Below are 26,380 nucleotides of genomic sequence, written 5' to 3' on the forward strand. Positions count from 1 at the left end.
TCCAGAACACTACCTGGCACACAGTAGGTATTTGTTCAACAGGTGAAAGGTACCACCTGCTCTCATGTTCCTGCCTCCCCAACCACCCTACCCCCCCATTAACAGGAAGCACCTGAAACACTAAATGGCATAGCAGCCCAGGCAGGAAGCAGGAGCCTGGGTATGCCCGCCTAGTAATAAGCACTCAGATATACATGCTTTTGGTCAAAATTAGTAAACTTTATTTAAATTTCAAAAAATAATACACAGAAAGGCAGCTTTAGCTTTGTTCTTGAGGATCAGATGTAACGACCCAGAGCAGGAACTACCCCTAAGAAGTCAAAATACCCTTTACCCCCAATCAAGCCACAGGCAAGGAGGGATCCTCAATTTGGGGACAGACTTGGGTGGGTGGGGTAGGAAGAACACCAGTCAGGCGAGTGGGTTCGGAGACAGCACAAGTGGAGAACAAGACCAAAGCCCCACTGGAAACAGGACCAAACTTCAATGGGGAACACAAGGAGCTATGTACAAAGGAGCCAGGCTGGCGGCTTGCACCTCACGAGGGAGGTGAGAGGACGCCCTTCGCCTCAGCCAGCTGCTGCTGCGCCTTGCTCAGCCTCAGTTCTCCTCGTCACTGTCATCTGGGCTGATGGCTGGGCTGGTGAGACTATAGGTGGGGCTGGTGGGCGAGTAACCAGGGGAAGTGGGCGAGTAGGTAGAGCCTTTGGGGGAGGTGGGTGAATAGGTGGGGCTGGTCGGCGAGTACTTGGGGGAGGTGGGGGAGTAGGTGGGGCTAGTAGGTGAGTACTTGGGGGAGGTTGGGGTGTAGACTGGAGAGGTCGGTGAGTAAGTAGGAGACGTTGGTGAGTATTTCGGGGTGGTGGGCGAATAGGTGGGGCTGGTAGGAGAATACTTGGGAGAGGTGGGCGAATACTTCGGGCTGGTAGGCGAGTACTTGGGAGAGGTTGGGGTGTACTCTGGTGAGCTGGGACTGTAGGAAGGGCTGGTTGGGGTATACTTCGGTGAGGTAGGGCTGTAGCTGGGAGAGCTGGGACTGTAGCTGGGTGAGCTTGGGGTATAGGTTGGAGACTGTGGTGTGTACCGTGGACTTGAAGGGGAGTAACTTGGTGAGGTTGGGGAGTAGCTGGGTGAAGTTGGAGAGTAGCTCGGAGAGGTTGGGCTGTAGTTAGGGCTTGTTGGTGTGTAGTTGGGACTAGTAGGTGAGTAGCTGGGCGATGTTGGGCTATAGCTGGGTGATGTCGGGGTGTAATTGGGACTGGTTGGAGAATAGTTAGGGCTGGTGGGTGAATAACTTGGGGAAGTGGGTGAGTAACTTGGTGATGTCGGAGAATAGCTCGGAGAAGTCGGCGAGTAGCTAGGAGAGGTGGGAGAATAGCTGGGTGATGTTGGCGAGTAACTGGGAGAAGTTGGCGAGTAGCTGGGAGAGGTTGGCGAGTAGCTGGGAGAGGTTGGCGAGTAGCTAGGTGATGTAGGCGAGTAGCTTGGGGAAGTTGGAGAATAGCTGGGAGAGGTGGGAGAATAACTGGGAGAGGTCGGGGAGTAGCTGGGAGAAGTCGGGGAGTAGCTGGGAGAGGTCGGAGAGTAGCTGGGTGATGTGGGACTGTAGTTGGGGCTGGTTGGAGAATAGGATGGAGAGGTAGGGGAGTAGGAGGGTGAAGTGGGAGAGTAAGAGGGACTCTGCGGTGTGTAGCCCCCGGGGGAGCGGGGCTCGTAGGCAGGCGACGTTGGTGAGTAGCTGGGAGACATGGCACCACCTGTAGGAAAGAAGCCGAGAGGAGTTAAGTGAGACGAGCCCCAGAGGAAAGATCAGGGAAAAATGAACCTGGCAGTGAGAGACGGACAGCTCACCTGGTGACGGGATGTACGGGCTTGAAGGGCCTGGGGAGCCTGGGGAGCCGGGGGTGGGAGACCAGGCGGGGGAGTAACCCGGGCTGAAGCCACTGGCATCTGAAGCAGCGCTGGGAGAGAAGCCGGCGGCCCCTGGAGTCATTCCACTCCCTGCGAGAGAGAAACGTTACGTTAAAACCAGAGCGGGAGCATCTCAGAGCAAGTTGGAGAGCCGTCTGGGAGGCGTGAGGCAGGGGAAGGAAATCTGTCCAATTCAGGAGGAATGACGCACACCCACATGGCCTCAGTCCGCAAGTCGTATTTTCTGGCTTTACAGTAATGAAGTTAACATATTAAACTTCAAAAAAACCCAAAAACCAAAAACAGAGCTGGAGTCCACCCTCCCCAGAGCTCCACGGCCTCCAGTGTTCCAACCTGGTGACCCTTTGCGAGCCCTCGATCCACCCAAAGAGCTCTCCCCCGGGCGGGGCCGCTCACCAACACTGGGGGACCAGGCGCCGTAGGCTGGGGTTGCGCCCTGGTTCCAGGGCGTCATGGCTGGAGAAATTCCTCCCATGGGACTGGGTGCTGAGCCGAAGAACATGCCGGTGGCTGCAAAAGGAACACAGCGACTCTGAGTAACGGCCACCCTCCCGTCCAGGGCCTGCCTCCCCTTCAAGGCCCAGCAGGTTCTGGGCAGCCGAGACCCTCATACTCACGTCCGGCAGCCCCCAAGCCGGGGATGTTGGTGGGGATCTCCATGCCGTACTTGCACTTCTCTGCATCCAGGAGGAGGTCGAAACAGCCAGTGCCGGCGGGAGCCAGCTGGCCCAGCATGATGTTCTCAGACACCCCCTTCATGGGGTCGCTCTCTCCGTGCGCAGCTGCTTCCATCAGCACATCCACCTGAGCAGCCAGAAGAGGGCCAGGCCCCATCAGACCCTCCACACAGCGCTCCAGGGCCGCTCCACCGCCGCACCCCCACTCCCCAGGGAGGACAGCACCAGTGCCCAGCACTCCCCCTCCCACCCCACCCAGCACTTCTGCCATTACCGTTTCCTCGAAGGAGCATTTCATGAGAGGGCCAGTGTCTTGGCGGTTGACTCCGTGTCGCGTGATGGCCATCAAGTGGCCACGACAGGTCATGGTATCACACAAGAGAGCCAAGTGCCGGTAATTGACGTAGGAGCCATCAAAGGAGATGACATGGTACAGCTCCCGCTCCAGGGCCTTCCGCACGGCTTCAATACCCAGCACCTGGAGTGGGGGTGGGGGGAAAGGTCAGGGCGGAGTAGCTCTGCTCGCAGCTCCTACCATCACCCAGATCCAGGGGGCAGCCAGTGAAGCCCAGAGTCAGAAGGGGGTGCAGGCTAAAGACACTGACCACGGACACCCCGAGAGTGGGAAACACAGAATGCGTCTGTTGCCAAGAGCCCCAGGGCCGGGGCCTGGAGCCGGAGACGCAGGACAGACTGCGGGCACGGGGCCACAGGCTCACCGTGAAGATCTCCACGATGTCATTGGACGTGGTGCGCACGGGGTCCACGTCCTTCTCACTCAGCACCCGCATCAGGCTCACACCGTCCGTCTCCAGGATCCACTCCTGCAGGGCCTTGAACTCCCCGTCCTCGGTGATAATGATCTTCTTCTTATTGTCTGTCTGTGGCAGGTGCATGTACACCTGGAGGGGCACAGAGTGGGTTCAGGTGGGTGGGGCAGGGGTGGGAGGGGGAGGGGTGGGAGGTGGAAGGCCGCTGGGGAGGGAATGGCAGACCTTGCTGATCTGCTCGATACCCTGCAGGGTCATATCTGTCAGCATGTTGGACTCAATGCAGCGCAGAAAAACATCGTCATCCATCTTGTCCACCACCTCTTCCTCCTGCAACGAGAGTGAGGTGAGCTCCCGGAATCCGGTCTCTTCCCAGGCTCCCCACAAACTCTAGCCTCCTCAGGGACCTAACCGTCAAGTCAGGCCCAGACCCTCCCCCTTCAGTTGCAGTGAGGTTATCTGTTCTCCAACAGTTCCATAGCAAGTTCTGATTTTTCATTATTAAAGCACCAGGCAGGCACCCACACCTGCCGAACAAGGAGCTACGCCCAAGAGTGAAGCCGTTAGTCAAACGCTTTCTTGGGTCTTGTTACACCTGCTCTCACACCACTCTCCCTAGGGCACAGCAACTCCTCCTGTCCAACCTGCCCCCAACTCTACCCCCTGCCCGCATGCCGGAGCTTCAGGGAGGAGAGAGCCAATGACAGGGCTACCCCACTCCAACGCTACCTGCTTTAGCTATATGACTACTACAGATTTCAAAGACTTTTGATGCTAGACGTTTTGAAAATCACTGCTAACCACGATTACCCATTCCTACGTTAGGTGGTGTGACTGGCACCTCAAGGCTGCTTTCACTGTAACTTCTTGGTCATGAACAAGATTTAATGGCTTCTTAGATCTGCCATAACAAGTTCCTCCTGGCTCCCTTACCTCCTGCATCTTGTTTTCATCACTGTTCATGATGCGGATACGGAGGACCAGCTTCTCTGCATTATCGTCATTAAAGATGCAATTCAAGTCATCGCCAAAACCTGGGGGGTGGAGTCACGAGAGATCACACCTATTGGACTTGCTTCCGTCATGTTCACCTGCAGCTCTGTCCTTACAGGGCGCTCTTTTGGCTCCCCACCCCCACCCCCTTATAGAACCCTTTGGAAAGAGGGAGGGGAAACACTGAGAAGGAAAAAGGGATGGAGAGGGGACCTGGAGGAGAGATGCCTTGGAGACTAGAGTGCAGTGACACGACAGAAGGGGATCCCAGGCTCAACTGCGCTGGGCTGGCCCCCCCAGCCTTACCAGCATTGATCTTCTCAGCAATCTGCTCCATGGTCAGCTTCCGGTCAGTCATGTGCTTCCGGTCCAGCTCCACCCGCAGAAGCCAGGGGGAGATTCGGGCCACATCAAAGTCAGGCATCTCATAGTAGACATTCACCCATTCCTGATCCTCTGCCACCACCGTGCTCTGAGGATTGGGGTCATAGTAGATGGCTGTGTTGGCAGTCACCTTCCTCAACGTTGTATGTTCCAGACGGCACAGAATGTCCTGGGAAGAAAGGAGGATTCATGACACAGTGTTTGGGTAGCTCCAAGGGCCTCTTCAAACCCTCCCGTAGAGAGAATCCCAAACTTTCTATTCAAGAGAAAGAGTTCCCCTCCCTTTCCCGGCCAGGAAGCCCATCCCCTCAAGTCCTGCCTTGGCTCTCTCAGCATCTCGCGCAGACTGGCCCAGCAGGAAGACAGTGAGTGAGGGGGTCTTCGGCTTCTTGGAAATGTTGATGAGCTCCTTAAGCCGGGGCACACCCAGTGTCACATTCTTGGCTGACACACCAGCGTAGTGAAAGGTGTTCAAGGTCATCTGGGTTGCAGGTTCTCCAAGGGACTGTGCAGCCAGAGCTCCCACCATCTCCCCAGGATGGGCCTGGAGGAAGCAGAGCGAGCATCAGAAAAGCCCTCCCTTTTGGTGAATGAAAGCGAGGTGCAGTCAGGGCTGAAACTATCTTCTCTTCGTAAAGGACACGGGACAGAGGCACTTGGAAAAGGCAGAGATTTGAAAAGGTGCCATACCATCTAAATCCCAAATCTCTAGAAGTATGCTGAACTTACAGGGTAAATATTCATTTGGCAATGGTCTTCTAAATAAGGTGCTCCCCAATGTATTGCTTTAGTTGAGATATAATCATATTTGATAAAATATAACCTTTTAATTGCAGTCATACAGTATACAGCCTTTTTAGATGGGGTTCTGTCACTTCGTTGTTATGGATTTAAGGTTCATTACTGCCCTTTTATGGCTTGATAGCCTATCACTTTTTATCATGAAATAATATTCCCTTGTATGGCCATACCAATTTGGTTTAACCGTTCATTAATGGAAGAACATTTAAATAAGTCTTCTTTAATTTCTTTCAGCCATGTTTTGTAGTATTTCCTAGTGAATTTTAATTATTTAGTTTATAAAACTAGATTTAGATCAAATGAATTCTAAAGCATGCCTATAGTCATAATGCTTCTCTCCTTCAATTAACCTGTAAAGTCCTTAAAGAGAGTGATGGTATATTCCAATACCTATAAATCTCTTTTCTGCTTACTGCAATTCCCTACCTCCATCTAACTTAGAATTCTGCACTGCAAACATTTTAATAAATAACAATAGTGCCATTTCATATCCCAGTCATGCCACTCATTTCCTGTATGACCATCGTATAAATACAGTCACACACTCTCCAAGGCTAAGTTTTTATCTCCGCAACATGGGACTCACAGCCCCTCCTAACAGGGTCGTCTTAGGACCCTCAGGAATAAGGTAGAAAGCCTCACACACAGGACTTGGCGCACAGCAGACTCACAATGAGTGAGCGTTATTGTTGGGTGTCTGTGGGCAGAAGTGGGCTGTTCTCAAGAGCCCAGAGAGGACAAAGGAGAAAAACAGGGCTGAGGTGAGATAATACTCACAATAGCTTGGTTGAACTTGGACTCAATCTCTCCAAGCAGCCAGTCGAAGGCCTCTCCACTGAGCCGAAACTCCTCAGCCATGCGGCGGGAGCACAGCGTGGACCGAAGGTGAATGTTGAAGAGCAGTGTGGCGTTTTCCTGGGCCTGCCGGCTCAGAGGGTCATCCCCATTCACAATCACCAGCTTCTTGCTCAAGTCTTTGACTCCTGGGGACCAAATGAGGGATGAAGAGCTTGCAGACCACGGTCCAGCAAACTCTTGACGGCTATTCCTGCCTGGAGGCCTCAAAGCAGGTACTCACCCTCTACCACCTTGATGGGGTGCAGGTCCGAGGGAAGGCGAGGGTTGATATGGAAGATTTTCTGAGCATTCCAGATCATGCGCAGCAGGTTACAGGGGAGGACAACCTGAGGCAGGAGCGAAGGGAGGAAGGACCACAGGTTGGGGACAGCCACACAGGGGACACTTCTCCAGCCCAGCCCTTCCTGTCCACACGCACCTTGCTGTCCCCAGTTGGGAAGATGACCCTGAGCACCTCCCGATCCTCACGCATCCTTTCAAATTCTCGCTCCAGCTCGTTCTGAATGTGTGCGTTGCTCAGCACGTCCTTCACCAGATCCTCCTGCAGAGTGCGCCGCAGGGCCCTCTCATTGGTGTAATCGAAGCGGAACCTGCAGGGACAGGGTGTGGTGTCGGACAGGTGGGCTCTGGGGCCTGATCTCTGCAAAGGAGCCCCGTGAGGCTCCCAAAGGTGCGAGTTCTTTGGGAACAGAGCTTTGGGACAAGAGTCCTGGGCAGGGAAACGTAAGATCTAGGCCCAAGGACCGCCAACGGGACCCAAGGCTGCAGCCCTCTGAGCTTGCTTTGTGCCGTCACCAGGAACAAGGCAGTGACAGGTCTCAACTCCGCCCTCCACCCACCCTCTGCCATAGCACAGCTGCTGTCGGAGGGTGGTAGGGTCCACAGCAAGACACACCCCAGGTGATCTGGGTGGGAAGGGGAATCCCACAACTCTGGCCTGAGCTGCTGGAGGGAGGACCACCCGCCTGCCACCTCCTCACTTCTTCTCAAAAGCCTTGTTGGAAGGCTTGAGGGTAGCCAGGTTCTGGAACTCCACGCTCTCGCCCGCCAGGCCGTCCTCGCCGTAGCGCAGCTGCACCACCTGGTTGATGGAGTTGCGCACAGTGGCGTCATACTTCACCATCACCGACTCCATGGACTTGATCAGCCGCCGCTGGATGTATCCTGGAGGGAGGTAGTCAGCCATGAGACCCAAGGCAAGAGGAGGCTGACAAAGCCCCAAGAGTCCTCCCAATCTCAGGATGAGCCCTGCTGGTTACTCTGGAGCCTTAACCGACCTGAAGAGCCAGCTAGTAGCCCATCATCCCTGAGATCTTGTACTAAAAGCTCAGTCCGCTACCAAATGGAACCAGGGCCCAGCAGAGTCCCCGAGGAACCAGCCCCCATGCGACAGGTCCGCGGCAGGGAGCCCCGAGGCCCCGTCCCTCATCCTGAAAAGCTACAGAGCAAGCAAATGAGGGCATCTGCCTAGCTCTTGAGCTTTAGTCTCTATTTTTTCCACAAAGGCCAGATTCCATCTCTGGGAATAGAAGACTTGAGCCTGAGAACCCCACTCCCCACCCCAGGCACTTTCTGCCTGTGGTTCACCCTGGGACCAGCCATGGGAAACCCTGGCTCTGAAGGCCTCACCAGTCTCAGCAGTCTTGACGGCTGTGTCGATGAGCCCTTCACGCCCGCCCATGGCATGGAAAAAGAACTCGGTGGGTGTGAGGCCGGCCAGGTAGGAGTTCTCCACGAAGCCACGGCTCTCGGGCCCATAGTCATCCTTGATGAAGTGGGGCAGAGTCCGGTGCTTGAATCCAAACGGGATCCGCTTGCCCTCCACGTTCTGCTGCCCGACGACAGCAATGACCTGGGAAACACAAGGTGGGGCGCGTCTGACTCCCTTTGCCTTAGAGTGAGTTCCCCGTGTTTTTCCCCAACTGCTCCCCCAGCAACACGTACTTCCCCTCCCCTCTCAACCCTCAGTGTTGGCCCCAATCTGAAAAGACAAGGCTCCCACCTGGGAGATGTTGATCTTGGAACCTTTAGCTCCAGACACAACCATAGACTTAAAGTTGTTGTATTCAGACAGGGACTTCTGGGCCGAGGAGCCAGTCTTGTCTCGGGCGTCGTTGAGAATGCGGTTCACCTGGTTCTCAAACGTCTGCCGCAGGGTGTTCCCTGGGGTGGGCTCCAGCTCGTTGTTATGTGCCTTCTCGATGACCTGGGTGCAAAGATGGAGGCAGAGTTCTCAGTGAGACACCAAGCCCTGTCTTACTCCCCTTCTCTCTAACCCGCACACCCTCTTTGTTAATTAAGTTCAAAATCCATGAAAGGTTCTTGTTCAGTCTTTGCCCAGCCTTCCCTCTCACCTCTATGACATCCTGCTTGGCCTTCTTGATCGTGTTCTGAATGTCCTGGTAAGTCTTGGAATCAGCAATAGAGTCCCCAATGCCAATGGTATGACCTAGAGATAAGGGGAAGTATCAGCAACACCTTCTTTGGTCTCCCAAGAACCATGGGACAGAATCACAGCCAAGAGAGGAGGAGGAAGGACACCCAATCTAAGGACTGAGAGAGGGATGGCAGAGAACAGTGAACAGTGGCAGAGGATTCGTAGAGGGCTTGGTGGAGCCCTGTACTTACCCTCAATGAGGAGCCAGTTGTTAATGACAGTCTGAATGTTGGAATAGAAGAGGCGAGTGATGTCATGGCCCATCTCGAGGTAAGAGATGTGGACCAGGGAGCCAGCTGATGTGCCCAGAGACTTCTTACACAGGATGCCCATGATCAGCTCCCCATTCTCCACCACCACCTGCGGACAGAGCACCCACTCAAGGCCCCTGCTGGGGTTCCCATGTCCAGGTCCTGTCCCCACACCCCCAGAAGCCAGGCCCTACCTTAGTGTCCCCGGGAGAGATGTGCTTGTAAGGGCCGCTGTCCTCGTCGTCGGGGTGGGTGCTGTGAGTGCGGATACAGTTGATGTGGCCTGGTATGATGAGGGAGAAGATCTGCTTGCCTGTCCACAGGGGCCGGGGCTTCAGGATGGCCGGCTGTGGGACCTTTCCGTCCCACGTGGACAGGAACATTAGGAGGTTCATCACTTCACCCTGTGAGATACAGAGCAAGGAAGATGGGAACTTAGAATTGCAGGCCTCAACCCTTGGAAATGCCAGGGGAGGCTACCCTGCCCTAGGAGGAAAGCCATATTTTGGAGGCAAATAGATTAAAAAAAAAATGTTTTCCAAAATTTTAATTTAAAAATTTGTCATAATGAGACTTAAAAAAACCCCACCAGTAAGTATAAATTATTTGTAATAATTAGGAAATAAGTGAAAGTGAAAAAAAGTAGATAAACATAATTTTAACAAGGTCATTGATTTTCCCCTTCACCTTTACTTCCCAGACAATACCTGAAATTACATGACATTTTACGGAATTAAATGGGGAGCTCAAGTCGCACACCCTTTTGGCCTCTGATCTTTCCTAACTTGCACTCCTTCCACCTCACAAGCAAGTTAATCTCAGAGGTCAGGACAGAGCAGGTCAGGGCAAAGGTCACAGCTCTTCCTCCCCCACCCCAGCCGCACAGCCCGGGGCCGCGCCTGCCCACGCCGGGCTCCCTCTCCAGGACACGCACCCGCTCCAGGAAGACGTCTCTCTTAGTGAACTTGCGCACGGCAGTGAGCGTGTCCTGCACGATGCCCATGACCGGGCGATTGCTCTGGGGCGTGACGATCATGCGTGGCACCATGGCCAGCTCCTGGATCTCTGCCCGAGTCTCGAGAGACTGTGGAAGGTGCAAGTTCATCTCATCGCCATCGAAGTCAGCATTGTACGGGGTTGTCACACTGCAGTGAGAGAGAGGAGTCCGAGTTGGGAGGATGCCTGACGCCTGCAGTGAAAGCACAGGGAGCAGCCCGGCCCGAGTCCGACGCGCTCAGCCAGCGGACTGACCTAAGGTTCAAGCGAAAAGTCGACCAGGGGAGGATGCGGACCCGATGTCCCATCATGGACATTTTGTGCAGGGTTGGCTGCCGGTTGAAGATGACAATGTCCCCATCGCACATGTGCCGCTCCACCTGGGGAGGTGAGGTGTGGAAAGTCTCGGTGAAGGGGGGATGCTAGGGATGAATGACGGGGGACCTAAAATGCTTTGTAGATGGGAAGGGATGGTACTTTGGTATTATTTCACTTGAAACACTTATCAACCACCCTCTTTGGGCCGGGCCCTGGGTTAGATACCAGGTTATCAGAGATGACCAAGAATAGTACCCACCAACCCCAGGGAACTCAGTCTGGGGAGATAAGAGATTCTAAACAAGAAGCCTCTGCTCTGTTCCTCCCTCTTCCCTGCCGTACGTGCCCCGCATGCTGCCCTTGGGTTTATGTGACTCCCACCCAGACTGTCAGGGGCTAACAACCACAATCCAGCCTAGAGCAGCAGTGTTTTGAAAGGAGAGTCAATGAGTCTGGATCCTAAGGAACAGGACAGCCACAGCCAGCTGCCCCCATTCTACACGGCTTCCTGCTCAGGTGAGTACGAGGCCTGGCCTGCTGCGTACCTTATAGCCAGTCTGCAGGTGAAGGTCACTGGGCTTGGGGTGGAAGCGCAGGTCAATGCGATCCCCATTGTCTCGGATGATGTACTTGGCCCCTGGGTACTGGCTGTTCCCCCTGCGCACTAGTTCCTGAAGTCTAGGAAGGAAACACATGAAATAAACAAAAAACTTCCCAGAAAGCTCTCACTGGCGTTGCTCAAAGCCAAGCCCAATGGAAGCCCAGCTGTAAACGTCAATGCTCCCTTCGGTTCACTCCGAGCCCATCACCCTCAGGTCTCCCCTGCAACGCCAGGCAGGACTTCTGAACTGCGCACACCTGTCAATGTTGAAGGGGGTGACAATCTCTGCAAAGGTCATGTTGGCGGCAATGGAGCGAGGCACGCCAACCTGGTCAATGGAGAGGTTGGGGTCGGGGGTGATGACCGTGCGGGCTGAGAAGTCCACTCGCTTGCCCATCAGGTTCCCTCGCACCCGGCCTTCCTTGCCCTTTAACCGCTGCTTCAAGGACTTGAGGGGACGCCCAGACTTTTGCATGGCCTGTGAGCAAACACAGGGTGAGGGGCACCCCAGCAGTCAGCACTGGCCTCTCCTCCAGAGCTCGGAGGCCTCGTGCTGGCCCCCTACCCGTTCCGCTCGTGCCCGGAGTAGGGAGTGTGCTGACTCACGCGAGGCAAGCCAGGCAGCTCATTGTCCACCATGGTGGCCACATGGAACTGGAGGAGCTTCACGTCCTCTGCAATGACGTGGGCCGCCGCGCCGTTCTGCTCATTGCGCCGAAGCTGGTTGTTGATCTTCACGATGTCGGCCAGTTTGTGAGTCAGGTCATCCTGAAGTAGGAAGTCAGCACAGTCACAATCCAGCTCCCACTGAGCACTCAGCACGGGTGTGCTGCACACAGCGCCTCTGGCATCCTCATCCCACCCTGAGAGACAGGTCTGATCTCTCCTTTCAGTTACAGAAGCACCTTCACGAACTTTAACCACCTTAGGGACCTTGGTCAAGGTCATACAGCTAGCAAGGGGCAGGTATTTTCAGACTCAGATGATCTGTCCGTCATCCATGCACACTGTACTCTCACACTGACTCCTGTACATATTCCCCTCTGCCACCCCCCCCCCGCCCCCCGACACCTGCCAGTCAGCTGAGAGGAAGAGTCCAGAAGCCACTGACCTGGTTGCGGGCAGAGCCCTGCATCACAACGGCAGGCCGCACAGAGAGCGGAGGCACCGGCAGCACCGTGACGATCATCCACTCGGGCCGGGCGTAGCGCGGCTCCATGCCCAGCACAAAGCACTCCTCGTCCGAGATGCGCTTGAAGATCTCATGCACGCGCTCGGGACTCAGCAGGATCTTCTTCTCCTGAGAGTCCTCATTGACATGCTTCCACTCCGCATACAGCTCCAGGCCTGAGCGCCGGATCCTGGGCTGGTACCGCCCACAGCCACCATGGCCCTTCCCAGGAAAACGAGGGGCCTTTAGAACCCAGGGATCGGGCCTCGGGGACCCCCCCCGCCCTCTCCACAGTGCCTCCCAGCCCCAGCTACCTTTTCTTTGGTCAAATCCTCATCACCTTCAGGTTGCTCCACACCAAACTTGTTGTCCATCTCCTCCCCACCCTCGCAGATGTTTTTGCCCTTGCAGAGGTCATAGACATGTGTGAGCCGCTTCTTGGGCTGCCCCTTAGACTTAGCCAGAATGTCCTTGATCTTGGGGTTGTTCTGGGGACAGAGCAGAGCAGCGTCAGGCGGGCCTGCTCCTCTGCCCCCGCACCATGTAACCCCTCCCCCTAGGCCGGGCCCACCCCCACTCACAGAGTCCACAAGCAGCTTGGAGCAGAAGAAGCAGACACAGCGCAAAACTTTCATCGTCTTCACCAGGAAGCCCACGTGAAACACAGGCTTGGCCAGCTCGATGTGGCCGAAGTGGCCAGGGCACTCTGTCATGTTTCCTGTGGGAACACACACCTAATGTTTTCCTCCCAGCTCTCACCTCAGAGACGAGGTCTCCAGGGGTCCCCGCACAGGCCTGGGTTTCTTTAAGCACTTAAGCTCCCCCTTCCCTTCATGATTCCACACCAACCCCCCCAACACTCACCTGCACATGTTTGGCAGCGGCCAGTTCGCTCAATCACCCCTTGCCTCGGATCCATAAGCCCCCCGAGCTTGGGGCGGCCTCCCTCAGTTGTCTCAGGGTACTTGATACCACCCTCTGTCACAGACATTCGCTTCTGAAGGAAGAAGAAGGCCAAGAACAACTAAATAGGATTCTTAGTTTCCAGACTTTACATACCTAAAGCCTCAAAGGCTCACAGCTATTGACAGAAGACTAAGCAAGTTTACCCTGGAGTGAGGGAAATGGGGGGGTCAGTATGTGAACACCTCTGGAAGTAACCAAAATTGAATATCACAAGTCAAGACCCCGTCCGAGTCTGAGTTCGGGAGAAGTGGTCAGACCAGCATTCAGTTAATCTCAAGTTCCATGTAAGCTGCGACCTCTAGGACATGACCAGACATCCCTCCAGGTTGAATTCTAAGCCACTGACATATATAGGATTGAACAGCAAAAAAATAGTTGTTTTAAGAAAAACAACAACAACCAAAAAAAAACCAATGCCTGTTTCTTCCCCAAAGCTGAAATCAAGCCCAGAAACTGAGCCCCTGGCAGGAGCCTCTGTTCCCGCTGGAATGGCACAGGTGCCTGCTTCAAGACATGCCTGACAGCTCTACGAAGTCAGGTAGCCCATCCTCATAACTTCCCCTTCTCAAGGGCCTGGCCAGCGTGAACCCTTCCATGTTCAGATAGAGATTCTATAATAAGACAGGAGAGCCAGGAGCTAGAGTGAAGGGTTGGCGGAAATTATTTGGAGCAGACGTAAACCCAGGCCCTCGCGAGATGAAGGCAGAGGCAAGGTCTAGAATTCTGAGGAAGGTGGGGCCAGGAACCACCGGCACCAATTCAGTGTAAGAAAGGTTGACATGAAGAGCTCAGAGGTAGAGACGCACGAAAGGAGAGATTTCTGCCCTGGGCTACAGGACGGTTGAGGAAACCTTTAGTTTTCATACACCCACAACCGAAGACTTTTAAAGTAGGTAAGGTTTCTGGTCCACTAAACTTCCTAAGGGAAGAACTCAGACACGAGAAACCTGAGGCGGGTGAAGCGAGCTGCTTGAGGAGCCAGCTCAAGAAGTCACACCCAACCCTTTCTGCTCCCAAACATACGCTCACCCACTCTACCATGCTGCAGTAAGTGACGATTCAACCTCTAGGATACATCTTGGTGCCAAGCGCAGTGCTAGCTGATTCATTCTTATTTTCATAATCTATAAAATATGTGCCACTGTCTTTATTTTACAGATTACAAAACTGAGGCCCAAGGTCATGCAACTAGAAGGCATTAGAGCCAGAATTTGCCTTTGTATTCTTTCCACTGCATCATGCTGGGGGGAAAACGGGTGAATTCAAACCAGCAAAGGGCAAGATTATGATATGAGTGCTTATTATGGCCATCTTCCTAAATATCCCCTCTCCTTCCACTACCACCGTCCCTACTACCGCTCCCGATGGGACCCTTCTCTGCCTTGGCTTGTGGGACCACTCCTTGACCATCTCTCTCCCTTCCTCTGGCTGCTCCTTCTTAGTCTCTCCCCAGGCTCCTCTGCCTTGGTCTGCTCCTTAAACACTGCTGCTCCCCAAGGCTTTGTTCGCCCCCACTCCTCACAGCACTCTATAGGCTACCCCATGATTTTCACTATATACTGATGAGGTCCAAATTCCCTCCAGGCATCACCCTTCTTTTGGATTTGTAAGTCACATATGAAACTACAACTAAGCCCCCTGCAGATACCTACTGATAAATCAAATTCAACATGTCTAAAATCAAACGCCTTTTCCACAAAAATCTCTCCTTTCTCTTTAGTCCCCTCCAAGGTGGTGGCACTCAAGACCCAAACCAATACTTACCCCTTCTCACTGTCAGGTCTGATGGAATGATAGAATGGATACTCCTCCTCTGGGAAGTGACCTTTAGACCACTTCACAACAGACAGTCCCTTTCGCTTAGCACTTGCGAAGACCACATTCCACTTGCTAAGACCGTTCTCTTTCCCCTCAGGACCCGCCTAGAGAATTCCCCACCCAGAAAAAGCCCGCCCAGAGTCCTTTAAAAATTTCTGACTCCCTGTCCCTGGATGCTGGCACCATTTTGGGGCTCAGCCCATCTGGGTATCCAGATTACCTAATAAATTCATAATTCTTTACCCCTTTTGGCTTCGTGTGTTCCTCCTTCGGGGACCCTAACACTTACCCTCAGGCTCCTGGTTTAGAATTTATGAACTGTGTCATCACTTACTAAGCCCAGGATGTAATTACCCATTCATTCACCAAGTACGGGTGTATCTCGTCTGTAACTCCAAAATATTTCTTGAGTTTGCCCCCTTCTCCATCCCTACCACCACTGCCCCAGGTCAGGCCTTTCCTTTGTGGTCCACATCGGAGCATCCCATAGGTCATCAATCTATGTCTCTCCAACCCCTACATGCCACAATTGGGGTGTTCCCTCTAGAATGGAAATCTAATCTTCATACCCTCTTATCCTCAGAATGATGTCCAAATTCAGCAAGACAGCTTACAAAAGGGTTTTATGATGTTCTCACCTTCCTTTCTTTTCCCACCTCTATAACAGAGTTCCCTGAGGTCCCTCTATCACAGTGATGGCAAACCTTTTGAGCTCAGCATATCAGCATTTTGAAAAACCCTAACTTAACTCTGGTGCCGTGTCACATATAGAAATTTTTTGATATTTGCAATCATAGTAAAACAAAGACTTATATTTTTGATATTTATTTTATATATTTAAATGCCATTTAACAAAGAAAAATCAACCAGAAAAATGAGTTCACGTGTCACCTCTGACATGCGTGTTATAGGTTCGCCATCACTGCCCTATCACCTGGCTGTGCGCTGCACTCCTCTGGGTATTTGGTCAACGTGCAACCACCGAGCCACGCTGGTGGGGCAACAGCTTTAATAGGTATCTCTCCACCCAATTTATGCTCCAACTGCCAAAGAGTTCTCAAAATTCCCTGTCTTCACATGCCCCTCCTTTCCAGTAAACTTCTTTTCACTCTTTAAGACCCAATTCAGCCCTGGCCAGGTAGCTCAGTTGGTTCGAGTATCGTCCTGATATGCCATATTGTGGGTTCGATCCCCAGTCAGGGCACATACAAGAACCAACCAATGAATGCATAAGTAAGTGAAACAATTCCATGTTTCACTCTCTCTCCCCCTCCCTTCCTCTCTCTCTCTCTCTCAAACCAATTTTTAAAAAAAGACCCAATTCAAACGTCACCTCTCCAATTCTTCGTAGCCTTATCCACACCCTAGCAAGGTCCTTAGTCCAATTTTTAATTACTTATTTACACATTCGTCTCTCCCATTGGACTGTAATCCTTGAAGGCAAGGATTATGTTTCATTTATCCTTTCTATCCTCAGCGCCTAGCACAGTAACCAGCACATGGTAGAGGCTCAGTGAATATTTGTTGCACGTGTAGGAAATCCCTTATTAGATTGTAAGTAATTTGAAGACAGGGATAACTTTACACTACCTAAAAGATAGTGTGGGCTATTACTGTCTTTAATCCTTCTTGGAACAAGTTGGGGTATAAATAAGTTAGGATATGCTTTCCATGGAAGACAGTTGCTTTTAATGAATAGGAGTCAATGCCTTCAAATGTATTCAAGCACCCATTCCCCCTGACTTTGCCCAAGCTTTTCATAAACCCCAGCACCAAACCTCCTTGCTTCCTTCCCCTTACTCGGCAACATCAAAATACTTTTTTTCTTCTTCTTTTTGAGAGGAAAGGAGAGGGAGAGAAAAATATTGATGTGAGAGACACATCGATTGGTTGCCTCCCGCATGACCCCCGACCAAGAGCCCGAAACCTGGGCATGTACCTTGACCAGAAATCGAACCTGACTCTTCGTGCATGGGACGACATTCCAACCAACTGAGCCACACTGGCCAGCTCCAAACATCTTTTAACAGCAAAGACAACAGCTTTACCTTGCAGCCAATTCTCAGAGCCCTCAGTACCTCAACATACACCCCACCTCAAGACTTATGAGAAAATATTCTACCCTTAAGTATATCTGTTCCACGAGAGGGTTCTTACCCATCCTCCTCCTACCCAAAGTGGAAATTTCATTCCCTCAAAACTGGCCAGTGTGACTTGGTTGGAGCGTCATCCCGTGCACCAAAAGGCCACAGGTTCAACTCCTGGTCAGGATACATAACCAGGTTATGAGTTCAATCCCTCCCCCGAGTCGGGGTGCATATGGGAGGCAACCGACTGATGCTTCTTTCTTTCTAATTTATTTTAGAGAGGGAGAGAGACATCAATGTGAGAAACATCTATCGCTGACTTTCTCTTCTCTCTCCCTCCTTTCCTCTCTCCCCCCCCTCCTCTCTTTCTCAAATCAATAAAAGCATATCCTCAGGTGATTAAACAACAGGAGCACTATATAAACAGCAAGCAATGACCCCTGTAAGTTTTGTGAACAGCCTTTCATGCTTTTTAAAAAATGAAAATGTTCCGGTTTGTTGTTGTTTTTTTCCATAAATGGGGCCTTATTCTGCATATTGTTGAATAACGCTTTCATTTATCCAGATTCCTAAACTTATTGGTCCAATGCCTTAGTGTCTCAGTAATTTTCACAACACTCCCTAGACAAAAACAAACAAAAAAACACACTTACTAATTACTTAGATCCAAACAGCTTAAGTATTTATGTCCTACCAACTTAACACCATTTGAAAAAATACACTAAATTTGAGAAAAACGTTTTTGATATATTAAAGCATATACCCCCCCCCCCCCAATAACCACAATTATTTACTAATGATACCTGCTGGGCACTGCACAATTTCTCAAATCTGAGAATCAGATTGGACAGGACCACCCTATTTCTTGCTCTACAATGATCTTGCCCAGAATTTAGCAACTGCTAAAAACCAAGCTTCACAAAGACATGACGTCATCTGAAAGGGTTTGGTGCCACCTAATGTTGAAAAGGAACTACCTGGCACTAGTAGTTCCCAGATGTGCTTGTGTTTCTAGAAAATGTAAAATCTCTCACGGGCACCTGTGAGTTTGCTGCAGAGCCTCAACAGTTTGGGATTTAATTTATTGGGAAGGTCTTGTTCTACTGTAAAAATAGAACCTGAGTTATTCAACAGGATTCCTATTAGTAAATTAATACTTAGGAAATTTATAATTTCAAACAATGTTGCAATAAAATACTTCTACATGTATCTTTGTGTACTTGTCCAATTATTTCATTCACTCATTTGACAAACTTTTTAATTACATGCCTTATGTGCCAGGCACTATTTGAGATGCTGAAAGAAGAGAGTGAAAACAGTCTCTTATAAAATTTACATTCTATTGAGGGAGCAAAAAACCACACACAGAAAAACGAATTCTCTCAGGTAGTGACAGGTTATGAAGTAAAATAAATCAAGACTAGAGGTTATAGGGCCATGTGACTCTGGTTGAGCGTCAAACCCAGGAGGTCACGGTTTGATTCCTGATCAGGGCACGTGCCTGGGTTATGGGCTGGATCCCCAATAGGGTGTGCAGGAGGCAGCCGATCAACTATTCTCTCTCATCATTGTTTCTATTTCTCCCACCCTCTCTGAAATCAGTAAAAAATATATATATTTTTAAAAAAGACTAAGGGTTGGTTATAGAATGCAGAAGGATGTCATTTAAATAGGGTGGTGAGGAAAGAGCTCCCTTGAAATGACATCTGAGCAGAGAAACATCGATCAGCTGCCTCCTGCACACACACCCTCACCCCCACTGGGGATGTGCCCACAACCAAGGTACATGCCCTTGACTGGAATCGAACCTGGGACCCTTCAGTCCGCAGGCCGATGTTCTATCCACTGAGCCACACCAGTTAGGGCCGAACACCCAACCTTTGATGAAATATCTGGAATTGTGTTTGCTAACTGCCAATATTAGTTTCTTGGTGATGGAACTTGCAATGGGCCCCTAAAATTCGTCTGTTTCATGTCGGGATCTCTGCGGTGCGGTGCCAGTCACCCTTCTCACCCTCCAGCCTCAGCTGCGGCCAGGCTAACACCCTAACAAAACTGAACTCTGAGAAGCTTCTAGGCTGGACCCCACGTTGCCTAGGGCCCTAGGCGTTGCGCACCCATAGGCCTGTCGCCTAGGGCTGAGAGCAGCGCCACACCCCGCCCGCAGCGAGGAGGGAGGAAGAGTCGAGGGCAGATCCGCTTACCAGTTCATCCGGGCTGAGAACTCCGAACTGCACTCGCTTGATGGTGCGCAGCGGGCATGCGCTGTCCCCGGAGGGGGGGCCACCCCCGTGCATCGCGGAGGCAGGCGCGCTGCGCAGGCGCAAACCTCACTACAAAAAGCCTGCGCCGCCTCCGCCTAAGAGCTCAGACCCCGTCGGGGCGGCCGCCGGGAAGGATCTTCCCTAAGTAGGGAAGAGAAGGCCGGAGGAGGGAAAGGTTGGGGGAGGGAAGGAGGCGGGGAAACGAAGAGGAGCGAAAGGAGTTTTCCTCCCTGTTTCCGGAGGTTTTTCGTTTCTCAAAAAGGAAAAAAAAAGGAGGAGGGGGAAGGAAAAGGGTTCAGAGGGGGGAGAAGAAAGAGGGTAACAAATAAATAGTTAACCGGGCTCCCGAACGGCAGAGGTTACGGCAGTTTGTCTCTCCCCCTTCCGGGAGCCGCCTTCTTCTCCAACCGTCCCGGCCGCGCTCTCGGCGCTTCTGAGAAGAGAACTGAGCGAATGACGCCTTTTATAGAGCCGTCCCTGCATCCCCGCCCCTTCCTTTCCCGCCCTCCCTTGCGCTCCAGGGCGGTCTGCGCCGGCCCGCGCGGGGGCGCGCGCTCCAGTCGTTGCTCCTCCCTTCCCGGCTCCGGGGTTGAGCGACCTTTGAAATGACAGGGGGGAAGGGAAATTGAATGCCTCCACCTCCCTAAACTGCTCGCTCCCGCGCTGAGGTTTGAGGTTTGAGGGATCGAGGGTGAATATAGGCTGTTTAGAGTCTAGTTTGGAGTGTGTTTCATCTTCAACCCAAGTTTGTCACTAATATCCCCCCCCGACCGCTGGAAAATGGTCTGTTCCGTGACTCGGTAATGAAGAAGGCGGGGCCGGCGGGGCTCCCACAGGGGGTAGTGCTGGGGCCGCCCTTGGTCATGAATATGCAGTAGTCGCGCTGAATATGTATGAGTCGATCAAGACGGCCGGGCCGAGTGTTTGTCCGGAAGTAGCTATTTGCCGAGAGGCCTCCTGGGACGGGTGGGCATCTTCTGGCCGCGAACCGCGGAGCCCTGTACGCGGCCCGAGTGCGGGATCCCGGCCGGAGCCGCTCGGAGACCTCGGCTCAGGCCTGTCCGGAAGGCGGCTGGCCGCTGCCTAGGAGGGAGATCTCGGACCGTGACGACCCAGGAAAAGCAGATTAGCCGCGGGGCGGGACGCGAGCCCCGGGGGGTCAGGGCCTAAGCATCCGAATGTTAGGGAATCCTCTCCCTTCTAGAATATTTCAGGAAAAGGGTGGGGGAGGGGGGCTCCCACTATCCTTCCACAGCGGAGAGGACACAAACTGTGCAGCCACATTCAGGGCGATCCTTGTTTGATGTCAATGTCACGTCACCACCCCAAATTGGCCGGGGAGGGGGGACGGGTTGGGGTGGAGGGAGGGAGGGGGCACAGCCACTGGGAAGGGCAATCTCACGCAAGGAAAACAGGCAGACGCCCTTCCCCCAGCGCAGCTGATTGCTCTGCTGGCCTCCGAACGCCCCAGCCATGGCCTTCTCCCTGTGCTGGGGTGCCGATCTCCCCGTGACTCATGGCCTGCCTGCCTCAGCTCCTTGGAGCTGCTCCTCGGACAATATTTATTACTCTTATCCGGTCCTCTCGCCCCAGCCTGGATTCCACATCTCTTGGTCCCCAGGCTTGTGCCAGGTCTTCCAGGCAGTCCCTTTCCACCAGGTCCCGGTTCCCCTGGACCCCAAGGTCTGTCCCTGTCCCACACCAGTTGCCCTTGCCTTTCCCCCACCCCCATCCCCACCCCCAGCTCTCAAGTCAGTCTCACTCCTCCACCTGCCCTGCCCTCTCACAGCTGTTCTGGGCCTTGGTGATGGCCAGCACAACCACTGCCCCAGTGATGTCAGAGGTGCCACCATCTCTCTCGCACTGGCCAGTGTGGCTCAGTCGGTTGGAGCGTCTCCTGTACATCAGAAGGTGGCATGTTCAATTCTCGGTCAAGGCACAAACTCAGGTTGTGGGCTCAATCCCAGTCAGGGGTGCGGGGGAGGGTGTGGAAGGCAGCCAATCAATGTTGATGTTTCTCCCTCACATCCATGTCTCTCTCTCCCTCTCCCCCCTTCCTCTCTCTCTCTAAAAAAAAAAAAAAAGTCGTGGCTGGTGTTGCTTGGTGATTAGAGCATCAGCCCACACACTGAAGGGTCTTGGGTTTGATTCCAGTCAAGGGTACCTGAGTTGTGGGTTCGCTCTCCCCTATTAGTCGATATGGCTTTTTCACATTGATGTTTCTCTCTCTCTCCCCACCCCTTTCTCTCTTCCACTCTCTCTGAAAAAGCAATGGAAAAAATATCCTTGTCCTACCCAGTTTGGCTCAGTGAATAGAGCATCAGCCTGCGGACAGAAGGGTCCCTGGTTCGATTCTGGTCAAGGGCACATGCCCAGATTATGGACTTGATCCCCAGTAGGGGGTGTGCAAGAGGCAGCTGATTAATGATTCTCTGTCATCATTGATGTTTCCATCTCTCTCTCCCTCTCCCTTCCTCTCTGAAATCAATAAAAATATATTTAAAAATATATATATTCTGGGGAGAAACCAAGATGGCGGCATAGGTAAACACCGGAAATTGCTGCCTCGCACAACCACTTCAAAAATACAACTAAAAGACAAAATGGACATCATCCACGACCACAGCAAGGCTGGCTGAGTGGAAATTCTACAACTAGACAGAAAGAGAAAAGCACACTGAGACTCAGAGGAGGTGCGGAAGTAAAGTGCAGAGGTATGGAGGTGCACGTGGAAAGGGCTGGCAACTGAGGACATGGTTGTCTTTTTCAATCGGGAGGGAGTCTCATGCTCCCGACTGCTCTGAACTCCAGTTGCAGGCGAGTCTCTTGGAACCCAGACTCATACGGGGAGAAACTGGACTGTCTGGCAGCGGGCAGAACTCGAGGGCGGCTTTCTCTCAGAGGTGCTTGTAGCGATTACCGGGACACTGAGACGCAGGGCCCCTTAGGGCAGGGCTGAGGAGCAGCCATAGCTGCTTGCTCCACCCTGTTGATCCCCTGAGACCCCACCCCACCCAAGCTGTGTGCAGAGGCTTTTGCATATGAAAGGCCTGGCCCTTTGCAATCAGAAAATTACCTAACAAACTGCAGCTGGGTCAGAGAGACCCAGAACTTCCAAAAGAAGGCCCAAGGCACCACAGCAGCTTGCATTGCTTCACAGCTGGGCCTCATCTGGGCACCTCCAAACCCCAAACAAAGAAGAGGAGTCTGCAGATCTCTCCATAGCTCCTGCTGAGTAGCCTCAGGCAGAAGCTAAATTAGCACCTCCTTAGAGATCCAAGAGCCAGTGTACCCAGTGGTCAGAGTGGGACCATCCCGGTTACAACTCCTCAGATCCATAAGGGACACACTCAGGGGGCAGACTCAGTGAGCACCAAAGCCCCACTGAAGCAAGTCTTGCCCCAGAAGGGTGTCTTCAGCACAGAAGTTCTCCCACTGCAAACACAGCTGATTCTCACAGCCAATTGGCCTGTAGGTCAATTCCTCCCAGTGATAACTACAACAATCAAGGCTTAACTACAACAAGACTGTGCACAAAGCCCACAAAGGGGTGCACCAAGAGTGTCCACCTCAGGTAATTGGGGAGACTGAGCCACTGGGCCCTATAGGACACCTAGCACAGAAAGCCACTCTATCAACACAGGGAAGCATAAAAATGCGGAGACAAAGAAACAGGTCACAAACAACAGAAATGGAGGAAAGCAAACTACAGGATATAGAGTTCAAAACTACACTTAGAAGGTTTTTAAAGAATTTTCTAGAAACCGCTGATAAATTTAGTGAGACCCTCAATAAATCTATGAGACCCTCGAGGATATGAAAAAGGACCAATAGAAATTAAACATACACTGAAGGAAATAAAGAATATTATACACAGTTCCAACAGCAGACTAGAGGATCGCAAGAATCAAGTCAAAGATTTGAAATACGAAGAAGCAAAAAACACCCAACCGGAAAAACAAAAAGAAAAAAGAATCCAAAAAATATGAAGATAGTGTAAGGGACAACTTCAAGCGTACCAACATTCAAATTATAGGGGTCCCAGAAGAAGAGAGAGAGCATGATATTAAAAACCTATTTGAAGAAATAATGACAGAAAACTTCCCCTACCTGGTGAAAGAAATAGACTTGAAAGTCCAGGAAGTGCAGAGAACCTCAAACAAAAGGAATCCAAAGAGGACCACACCAAGACACATCATCATTAAAATGCCAAGAGCAAAAGACAAAGAGAGAATCTTAAAAGCAGCAAGAGAAAAAAAGTCAGTTACCTACGAGGGAGTACCCATATGACTGTCAACTGATTTCTCAACAGAACTATGCAGGCCAGAGGGAATGGCAAGAAATATTCAAAGTGATGAATGCCAAGAACCTACAACCAAGATTACTTTATCCAGCAGAGCTATCATTCAGAATTGAAGGTCAGATAAAGAGCTTCACAGATAAGAAAAAGCTAAAGGAGTTCATCACCACCAAACCAGTATTATATGAAATGCTGAAAGGTATCCTTTAAGAAGAGGAAGATGAAGAAAAAGGTAAAGATACAAATTATGGACAACAAATACACACCTATCAACAAGTGAATCTAAAAATCAAGTGAATAAATAATCTGATGAACAGAATAAACTGGTGAATATAATAGAATCAGGGGCATAGAAAGGGAGTGGACTGACTATTCTCGGGGTGCGGGGGAAGGGGTGTGGGGGGTGTGGGAAGAGACTGGACAGAAATTGTACACCTATGGATGAGGACAGTGGGCGGGGGGGGGTAAGGGCAGAGGGTGGGGAGGGAACCGGGTGTGGGGGGGAACCGCGTGGAGGGGAGCTATGGGGGGAAAAAAGAGGAACAACTGTAATAATCTGAACAATAAAGATTTAATTAAAAAAACAATATATATTGCCGGAACCGGTTTGGCTCAGTGGATAGAGCGTCGGCCTGCAGACTGAAAGGTCCCAGGTTCGATTCCGGTCAAGGGCATATACCTGGGTTGCAGGCACATCCCCGGTGGGGGATGTGCAGGAGGCAGCTGATCGATGTTTCTCTCTCATCGATGTTTCTAACTCTCTATCCCTCTCCCTTCCTCTCTGTAAAAAATCAATAAAATATATTTTTTTAAAAACTATATATATATATATATGTGTGTGTGTGTGTGTGTGTGTGTGTCCTTAGGTAATAAAATAGCCCAGCCAGTGGGTGTGGCTCAGTGGTTGAGCATCAACCTATGAACCAGGCATAGTTCAATCCCTGGGCAGGGCACATGCCCAGGTTTCAGCTGCGGTCCCCAGTAGGGGGTGTGCGGGAGGTGGCCTATTGATGATTCTCTCTCATCATTGATGTGTCTGTCTCTTCCTTTCCTTCCTCTCTCTGAAATCAATAAAAACATTTTTAAAAATAATAAATAAATAGAAAAGAAAAGGTGCCCCAGTCTCATAGAGCACCTAATACTGCAGCGTCGCGGGGGCCACCACCACCTCAGGGAGTGGACTGACTCAGAGTGCAGGATAGTGCACACCAGGGCAGGGTGGACCTTGGAGACCGAATAGCTCACACAAAGGAGACCAGAGCAAAGATCACCACCGCCCTCACACAGCTCCAACTCAGAGGAGAGGATCAGTGGGCAGCAGGGGAAAGGAGAAAGGCCTGGTACACAGCCCACCAGGTCCATCAAGCCAAACAGGAAGGCACTGTTGGTAGGCAGGAGGGGAAGCCCCAGCGATAGTGCCAGACCGCCCAGAAAAGCGAGCACATAGCTCAGAGCCATGTAGAGGCCCTTCGTCCCCTCGGTAGTATCCCTAGTCCAGGTCCCACAATGATGATGAGTCCCACGGAGCTGCCCACTAGGCCATACCAGTCCTAGTAACTGAGACCCTGGCTCTCGAGACAGAGGGCGAGGAGAACAGAGCAGATGATGGAAAACTTTTGTGAACGAGGACAGTGTTGCCAGCAGGCATCACCTGAGTGAGGGCATACAGGCAGGGGCCAGGCAAAGGGGAGGTGGAAGAGGCATCAACAGATGAGCAGCTCCAGCAAGGATAAGTGGGAAATCTGATAAGACGCCTGGGAGAAGGGGCCCAGCAGGAGCACAGGCAGACTTGTGGTGGCAGTACAGGTGCCGGGGGAGGCTGGGCGGAGTGGCGGGCCAGCCATGATGACTGGGTGAAGTTGGCAGGTTGAAGTAGGGGTGAGTGCCAGCTTGTTAGGGAGAAAAGAGCTCAGGCATTAGGGCAGCCATAGTCCAGGGGACCTGAGACAGGGCAAATGTCAGGCTGGGGTCTAGGACCCCGTGGACTGTAGAGGGGCAGGCTGTCTTGCTGAGGAACTCGGGAGCGAGAAAGGGCCTGAAAGATGGATGAGGCAGTGCAGTGTGGTAATACGGCAGGAAGTAGGGAGTGGGCAGTCCTGGAGCACTGTTTCTCTGGGTAAGTTGTTCCTGGGAGGAGAAAAGGAAGAGCCAGCGATGCTCGGCTGGTATGAGGAAGAGGAGGTGGCCTCTGACGCTATGTGTTTATGTGATGTCACAGGTTCCAGGGACATCTGGGTACACCACGGTGTATGTCATTTGTTCCTTCTCTAGGACAGCTGGCAAGTGCTAGGGGAGGAGGGAGCAGGGAGCAGCCAGGAGCTATAAGGAAGGAGGCTATGGCCCCTTAGCCCTCACACTCACCATCTTTCCTTGGACTTCCTCCACTCATCCTGCTCAGGGCCCCTGGGACCCTTAAGAGCTCCAGCCATTGTGACCTGATGGCAGGGGTGGGGTTCTTCCCCGAACCTCCGGGGGGGGGGGGGGGGGGGGGGCGGGGTGGTCTGTTTTCTCTTGTGTCCCACTCTGCTGGCTTTACATCTCTGCCTCTGTGATTCCAAAGTTGTTCTGATTCTTTTTTTTTTTTTTTCTCTTTAAGACTAGCTCTGTGATGAGACTTCTTTGGTTTTAATTTGTCGTGTCTCACCTTGTTTCAGAAAGGAGCTCTGAGGGCTGGTTCCTCAGTCTCCTGAGTTTTGGATTTTTGAAGACCAGGGAGGAGGCTTGGGGACGGTCCCTCTGGAGTTGCAGGAATGTGT

General features: G+C 52.0%; 2 protein-coding genes across 2 annotated transcripts; both read right to left on the bottom strand.

Annotated features, from left to right (window-relative positions):
- Window positions 1-198: 198 nt before the first annotated feature.
- POLR2A (RNA polymerase II subunit A) lies at window positions 199-19,762 on the bottom strand. Its single transcript, XM_070395003.1, has 29 exons — window positions 19,265-19,762; window positions 13,054-13,186; window positions 12,771-12,907; window positions 12,504-12,677; window positions 12,130-12,411; window positions 11,625-11,786; window positions 11,276-11,496; window positions 10,963-11,095; window positions 10,355-10,479; window positions 10,038-10,248; window positions 9,298-9,507; window positions 9,044-9,212; window positions 8,770-8,864; window positions 8,418-8,621; window positions 8,045-8,267; window positions 7,396-7,579; window positions 6,834-7,005; window positions 6,636-6,741; window positions 6,335-6,540; window positions 5,076-5,300; window positions 4,679-4,925; window positions 4,313-4,413; window positions 3,605-3,709; window positions 3,329-3,511; window positions 2,884-3,087; window positions 2,550-2,736; window positions 2,329-2,442; window positions 1,852-2,001; window positions 199-1,757 (listed from the first exon to the last, which is right to left on the bottom strand). Exons 1-29 carry the CDS (start codon window positions 19,355-19,357, stop codon window positions 601-603), a joined length of 5,913 nt encoding a protein of 1,970 aa, XP_070251104.1. The 5' UTR covers window positions 19,358-19,762; the 3' UTR covers window positions 199-600.
- A 1,320-nt stretch (window positions 19,763-21,082) lies between these two features.
- On the bottom strand, window positions 21,083-26,013 carry SLC35G6 (solute carrier family 35 member G6). Its single transcript, XM_070394671.1, is given in 10 exon segments — window positions 21,083-21,164; window positions 24,734-24,789; window positions 24,792-24,874; window positions 24,877-24,959; window positions 24,961-25,105; window positions 25,108-25,236; window positions 25,239-25,297; window positions 25,299-25,439; window positions 25,441-25,513; window positions 25,986-26,013. Coding segments are annotated over 10 exon segments (879 nt in total).
- Window positions 26,014-26,380: the final 367 nt, after the last annotated feature.

Source organism: Myotis yumanensis, unplaced genomic scaffold (genome assembly GCF_028538775.1).
Source record: "Myotis yumanensis isolate MYYU_CA2020_CCGP unplaced genomic scaffold, mMyoYum1.0.hap1 SCAF_16, whole genome shotgun sequence".
NCBI lineage: Eukaryota > Metazoa > Chordata > Mammalia > Chiroptera > Vespertilionidae > Myotis > Myotis yumanensis.